The sequence below is a fragment of the Triticum aestivum genome, chromosome 4A (assembly GCF_018294505.1).
Source record: "Triticum aestivum cultivar Chinese Spring chromosome 4A, IWGSC CS RefSeq v2.1, whole genome shotgun sequence".
Taxonomy (NCBI): Eukaryota; Viridiplantae; Streptophyta; class Magnoliopsida; order Poales; family Poaceae; genus Triticum; species Triticum aestivum.
The window spans coordinates 583,852,813-583,859,901 of record NC_057803.1 but is presented as its reverse complement, the minus strand read 5'-3'; the positions used below and the strand labels follow the sequence as shown (position 1 = coordinate 583,859,901).

Here is a 7,089-nt window from a genome sequence, read left to right as displayed (position 1 = left end):
GATCGTCATAAATTAGACGACGAGCGGTAGTTGGGTGGCCGTCAAGTGGGGCCGTGACAGACACCGAGGAGACGCGTGGCGCATCCGCGCCGACGCATTTCAGCCGCAATTTTGGGCCGGATATGGGTCGGCGCGGACGACTTTTGAGAATGGGTCGGCGCGTGGGGCTGGTGTTTTTGTCAGTGCTGATCCAAACGGATATGGGCAGACGAAATGGGTCGTTACTCTAATAAACCCTAAAATCTAAAGATATTTCAGGAAAAAAAGTTAGTACAAAGCCGTAGGCCTTCGTCGTCGTTGGGCGGCACCGCTCACGTGGCCGGGCCGTAGCCCCTACGTATGCGTCACACGCACACGGCACACTGACTGCAGTGGTGTACTGCACGGCAGCGCTCTTCCTCCTTCTCATCCCTTCCCGTCCATTCCCCACCCCCATCCCCATCCCCGCCACCTACCTGCTTCGGCCTCGGCCTCGGCGAGAGCGCCAACGCCAAGCCCACCACTCCCAAAACCGGAGCACGCCTCCCTCCTCCCGCTAATCTTGGGTCCGTCCGTCCGTCCGTCCGTCCGAGGCAGGGGGGCGCGGGTCCGCGATCGATCGCGACGGGAGTGCCGATCGCGCCGCCGGAGGATCGAGGGCGGGCGGTTGGAGCCGGCCGGGGGAGGAGGCGATGGGGCGGCTCTTCCTGATGCACCTCGAGGGGAACGCCTACAGCTGCAAGTTCTGCCGCACCCACCTCGGCCTCGCCGCCGACATCATCTCCAAGGTGCCCCTCTGCCCGTCCCTTCCCTCGTCCGTCCCCTTCTCGGCTCTCGCGAGCGAATCCCCTTCTTGATTGCTTGTTGCGCGGGGTCTCATGGCGGATGTGACTGACAGCGGCGTGTTTTCTCCTCCTTGCAGAACTTCCATTCCAAGCACGGCAAGGCGTATCTCTTCAACAGGGTGTAAGTGTCGCCCTCCCCTTCCCTGCCCCTTGATTTCTTCCTCTGCTTTGCTGAATTTTGAGGCCGGGGGCTGCGCGTCTACCGGAATTTGTGGGGGAAACAATGAGAATCTGCCAGGCGGTTGCTCGTCTCGTCTGGGTGATTCGGCGTTGCTGCAAAACGGATTCGGACGCGGGGAGGCTCGCCTGCTCCGTCCTACAACCGCCAAGAACAATGAGGAATCTGGAACGTGTTGCCGATGCTAACGCATACGCTGCTACTCATAGGCCACAGCCGCTTTTGGGACGAGGGGAAAGTAAAATCGGGTAGGACGTTGCATAGGATGGGATCTCTCTCTTTCTCGCTTGACAAGAAATGGTAAAGAATCCAAGGGACAAGGAATGGTGGTTTCAGCCTTTTCGGTCGCAATTTCCTCTCATCTTCTTTTCATGGAGCGATTGATATACCTAGTACTATGTTAGACATTCTGAACCTGCCAAATAAGCATTGATGTTCCAGGAGTAGTTCAGTCAGGCTGGCTCCGATGCTGATTCTACTCTTAACATTCTCCATCCTGGATATAATTGACTTCCGATACAGTCGTTAACGTAATTTGCTTGCATGAACAACACTCCATATGTTTGATCTCCTGTGTGATCCCTAGCAGCTAAAGATACTTCGTACACAACCACTCAATATGTTCGTAGTCGATCCCCGATTCATGCAACTGCAAATCGCTAAAGTTATTAGCATCCAACAATACAGTGATTAGATGTCCATGGACCTTCAGGGCCAGTTTGTTGATGAGTAAAAGATACTATGTCACAACTCACCTAAACTTTTGCCTCCATCTTGTTTGCTAGATCAACAAATCAAGTATCAACTATGTAACCTACTAGTTACCACTGAATACTGATACTTGAGGCTCGCTAGTGGAAAATGGAAGGCAGAGGCAAAATATGCACAGTTTTTCTGCATTATTTGACTCTTGTTCGCTATTTACACTTGCTGGTTGCTTCGGTAGGAAAGGAGTAGGGGAGTGCTCCAACAAGATGCCATTGGGGTCAAAGAGGTTGCCACCTCAACCAGAATTATATCACCCATAATAGTTTAGGTGCCTTGTGCCGAGTTGTCCCCTTGGGTCTCTACCTGGCCTTTTTTCATTTGTTACCTCCTGACCGATTTAGGGGTTTTTCCTGAGCTTAACTCTGTTACCTCAGGTCTCCTTAACTGATTGATGTATTGGCAAAGCACATCAAAAAATACATTGGCAGTGCCCTGTTACCATTGAAACGAGAGATCTGATCTGGGTCATTAAACTGCAAATCAAGGATCTTCCATCAGATACACCAGCTCTCTCCTCAATTTGGATCTTCGATATAAGCTCATCCCTAACCAGGAGACAAAAATGATAGCTTAGTCATAGGCAGGAAAACACATATCTCTGTAGGCTTTGAAAAGAAATACATACCTGACATATCCATCCATTGCCACTGTGAATACTCCAATGTAGTAGCCTGATAGATAATAATTGGCGGTTATTGTTGAAACTTCAGACGTTGTGGGGACTGTCTATCCCTCAATGAACTGAGAAATGAGAAACAACTACTCCCTCCGTCCCATATATAAGAACAATTTTAATACTACACTAGTGTCGAAAACGCTCTTATATTATGGGACGGAGGGAGTAGTTCACAGTTGCAATCTTGTGAACTCTGACTTTCTATGTAACAGCTTTGGAAGTGTGCAACTGGCAGATATAGACTTTCTGTGCAACTATTGACTTGATAGCGTGCAACTTGGTCAAGTGAGAAATAAGTGTGGTTGGAAATAGCAATTCCACTAAAATATAAGTGGTACTGTGCTCTTTAATAAGCAGTGATCTAACATTTTAGTGCTTTCTTCACCGGTTTAGCCCAGTAACAAAACGCTGGTATTCTGAGATGAGTTGTACTGTTTACAAAACGCTATCCTCCAGCAGATTTGTGATTAACTCATGTATCCTGTGGCAGTGTCAATGTTACATCTGGTACAAACGAGGATCGCATGATGATGACAGGGCTGCATACCGTTTCCGATATCTTCTGTGTTGGTTGTGGATCCATTGTTGGATGGAAATATGTAAGATCTTGTGATGGTTATTTTGCGATATCCTGTGCATTGCCTGTCCGTCCATCCTCTAAGCTATATGGTGCCCCTGCTCTAGGAGGCTGCACATGAGAAGAGCCAGAGGTACAAGGAAGGAAAGTTCATTCTGGAGAGGTGACCACCTTAACTAACATCTTTGTGATGGTGTTGAAACTAACGAATTCAGGTACTAGAGTTTCTAATAGTTGAACCTTTTCTTTGTGGCGGATTGAGCAGGTTTAAGGTGTCGGGCCCTGATGGTAGCCACTACTGGGGGGTGACACATGATGCTCATCATGGGGGTGGAAGCGACACCGACGACTTATGAAGCGCGACCGGCGTGCGAAAACCTGCAGTTCATCTCTGTAAATAACCCTGGAGTCGGGCCTTAGTTACTCTGGGGGGCTCGCTTCCATTCAAAAGCGCGCCCCGGCGTAAAATTGTTAATTCTAGGTGATATTCTCCCAGCAAGCTGTCTGGGAGACCTAATACCTTCTGTATATGAACAAATGTATCATTGTAGCCCCTAAAAGCTGTTTGTTGTGTTGCTGGAATGCCAATAAATTCTGTTTCTGAAGTGATATAATCTACCAGGCGGTTCAACTGTGTGTTCTATTCTTTTTCTCGAAAAGGGAATTTCGGGCATGTTTGGTTGGGGTGACTTAACTTTGCCACACTATTTTTGCCGCACTTGTCTCTCTTTTTTAAGAAGCTTCCTCTTCGATTTTATTTAACTGAAACCAGCATGTCTTTTTACAAACTATCAAAAGAAAGCAGGAGTAAAAGTAGGATACCTGGAGCGCAACATAGAACTCATGTTTTGGGCATCCACAAGCCGGATCATCGCAACATGAAATGGAAATACGCAGGTTTAACAGGCATAACAGGCAACAAGTCAGACACTGCCTCTGCAACCATGAGCAAGTACCAAAAACTATACATTACTTCCTTCATTCCATAATGTAAGACGTTTTTTTTTTTAAGTCAAAAAAAGTCTTACATTATGGGACGGAGGGAGTAGTACATTGCCAACAAAACATTCCCTAAAACGCCAGCACATGAAGTCTATAGCAGAGGTACTGTAACAGACGTACTATAGGGAAGAAGCAGCAGCACTTCAGAACCATATACCGTTTTGAAGACTTCACTTACTATCCGTTTCGAACACTCTTGATTTTCCTGTTTTTTCTGCAAAATCACCCAATCGTTAAATCATTATCTACTCCCTTCATTTCATATTACTTGTCGCTTTAGTACAACTTTGTACTAAATCAGCGACGGATAATATGGAACGGAGGGAGTAGCAATCATGTTAACAACAACACAAGGTCTGTCATTATCAGACGCAACACTATTTCTTGATTTCTCAAACTGTAAAAGGACAGATGGTTTCAGTTAAATGAAAATTAGAAAGGAAGTTCTCTTTATTACTCCTTCCGTCTGAAAATACTTATTAAAGAAATGGATGTATAAAAAAAAACAGATGGTTTCCAGGCAGCGCGTGATGACGCGCGCGGACTACACCACTGTGACGGGAGATTGTTCGTGGACGGCTGGTCCTATGTCACTGAGTTCTTGCTCCGACAAAAATTGTAAGGCATCTCTAAAGCCGATCCACAAATCGTTCACGTCCGTTCGAATAGCGGAAACCATTTAACATAGATCTGTATCGATTTGCATGATAGCTTGGACGCGTTTTCTCTCACATACCGGAGACAAATGTGGGGGGTTTTGCGGGAGTCCGGATTGCTCCTGCGCCTGCTTCTAACCATCCTGACCCACCAAATCCTTTCCTTCCTCGACCGCATTCATGTCGTTGTAGAGCGCACCGCTCCACATTAAAGACGGCTCAGGACGGAAGCGACCTCTCATTGCATCCGCCAATTGAAGCAGCACGCCGGCCGAGGGCGCTGCCCGTGACGCGTCTCCGGTGCCCGCGCCTGTTCAGCCAGAGACACATTACTGGGCAGGATGAGACGTATATCTATCACGCACGTTCAATGCCCTGTCCGTCCGTATGCCGTCATTAAGCAGGTTCGCCGGCCGAGAAACACACTTCGACCGCACATTGAGCACCCGTAAGTCTGGCCTCACCGGAATCCGCTATTTAAAGGCGGCCACACCCGGCTACTCCATGCCACAACACAAGCCCTCTCCCAATCCTCGTCTCTTGCACTGCATCCGCCATGACTACAGGCGACGAAGCTCTATGGGCGAGCCTTTCCGTAAAGATGAAGCATGTGGTGGTCACCCTTGTCGCCGCCTACCAGAGCCGTTGTGCCAGGCAAATCAAGGCCGGCTTGCCGGCCAGCTCGCCCGAGGTCTTCGACGACGAAGACGACACCACGATGGAGACGGGTTCCGACGACAGCGCCTTGGCTCCCGCGCCGACTTCACCATGGAGCAGGCACACTATAACGCCACCACGACGGAGGTGCAGCCTGCACCGGCGCCTATGTCGGCGTTCCAGCAGGCGCCGGAGGAACATCGGTGTAGCATGTTTCTCCTGGAGCATCACCGGCTGGTGGAGGGCCAGATCTACGGCGAGCGCACGGGCGAGGAGGCCGTGGCGGCCATGGCCGCGACGAACCCCAACTTCGATGCGAAGCAGCTTGCCATCTATGATGTCGTCCGCGCTCAAGCCGTTACTCACCAGGAAGCGACCACCGCGGAGGCGCAGCTCCAGGAGGTCGCGGAGGAGAACAACACCAGTTGCGCCTCCGACGCGTCGCTGGCGAACCGTCCGGCGGCCCGGTGGGACGACGACAGCGCAGGCGCCACCATTTCCATCGTGGACCTCATGTCCACCGGCGACGTTCAAGGCACGGACTCCTCCGAGGATGAGTAGGGCATGGAAGACGGCAGGGCCTTGTGTCTCATGTGAGCCGGTCCGTCTCGTTCTTCTCTTCCTCGCCTTAGATTGCAGCTTCACTTCATCGGTCTTATCGCTAGTGGTCATAAAGACGATGGATGGAGGACGGGAAGGGCTTGGACGCCGGGCGCCACCGCCGCAGGATAGGTTTAGGATCGGGTCGTTTTTCTTCTAAATGTTCAAAATCTAATGAAAGTGCGCCGTGTTTGTATAAAATCTGACATTTTTATATGAAATCGTGTCATGTTTGCATGAATTTTATCTGGTTTGCTGAAAAATTGTTTAAACCGTATACGGGCACAGTTGGATGGCAGCATCTCGCATCCATGTCCGTGGACTAACTCTTCCCTGTCCGCGGATGGATGCCAGAAGAAATTTGCTGGTCGCCGTTGGAGATGCCCGGTAAGTGATAAGTGATAGTTCGAGGGAGGGTTGCCTGAATTGTGATACGTAGTATTTTTGTGAAATATACTCTACCGCCCCGCCAACGAGCCAGAGAAACAAAAAAGGTTTGCCTTGTGCTTTGATCCAGTGCTTCTCATCGAGCGTTGGGCGACGCATCCATCATACGCTTGGGAGATCTGGTCCAAGAAAACACGCCGTGCCGTGTGCACGAGTAGCAGTGATGCATCGCCATCAGCATCAGGGATGGACACCATAATGCCCTGATGGGGGGGCAGTGACGCCGTGTCCCTGCCCAACCCAGCTGCACACATGTCAACACCGCCCCGACCCAGCTACGCTACGCTAGATCGGATGATTGAATGCGGCGATCTTCTATTTTTGGTGCTTAATGTAATGTCTGCCTCCGCGTACGTACCATGGACCGCGTAGCATTTTGAAAGCAACGGGGAACACTTGAATACACGGCAACATGGGTGGGTCTTGCTGTCCACCATCTAACGTTCAGGCATGCGCCAGTGTTGCTAACCTATAAGTACAAAAATGGAAATTTAGGTAGGATACAACTATAGCAAAACGCATGCGTGCGCACTTGACAAAATTATCCGGCCATGTCGTGCATCTCCAACGCGGATCACCACATAGACATCACCAAATGTCCGCAAACCGTTCAAAACTTGTCTGCGGATATCCGGCTCGACTCCCTACGAGGCCACCAGCACCCCCGCCGTCATCCAAGCCCTCGTCGACACCGCCACATGCGC

At 50.0% G+C, this 7,089-nt stretch overlaps 1 protein-coding gene across 1 annotated transcript; it reads left to right on the top strand.

Moving 5' to 3' along the window:
• Nucleotides 1-391: 391 nt before the first annotated feature.
• On the top strand, nt 392-3,628 carry LOC123087184 (protein yippee-like). Its single transcript, XM_044509108.1, has 5 exons — nt 392-767; nt 902-945; nt 2,937-3,045; nt 3,131-3,186; nt 3,289-3,628. The coding sequence occupies exons 1-5, from the start codon at nt 672-674 to the stop codon at nt 3,377-3,379; spliced, it is 396 nt and encodes a 131-aa protein (XP_044365043.1). The 5' UTR covers nt 392-671; the 3' UTR covers nt 3,380-3,628.
• Nucleotides 3,629-7,089: the final 3,461 nt, after the last annotated feature.

What these genes read in the sequence shown, in the direction of transcription:
- LOC123087184 (XM_044509108.1), top strand. Translation starts at nt 672, where the DNA reads ATGGGGCGGCTCTTCCTGATGCACCTCGAGGGGAACGCCTACAGCTGC. An exon ending in CCATTGTTGGATGGAAATAT is followed by an intron (nt 3,046 to 3,130) that starts GTAAGATCTTGT and finishes CCCCTGCTCTAG; the next exon opens with GAGGCTGCACATGAGAAGAG. An exon ending in GGAAAGTTCATTCTGGAGAG is followed by an intron (nt 3,187 to 3,288) that starts GTGACCACCTTA and finishes CGGATTGAGCAG; the next exon opens with GTTTAAGGTGTCGGGCCCTG.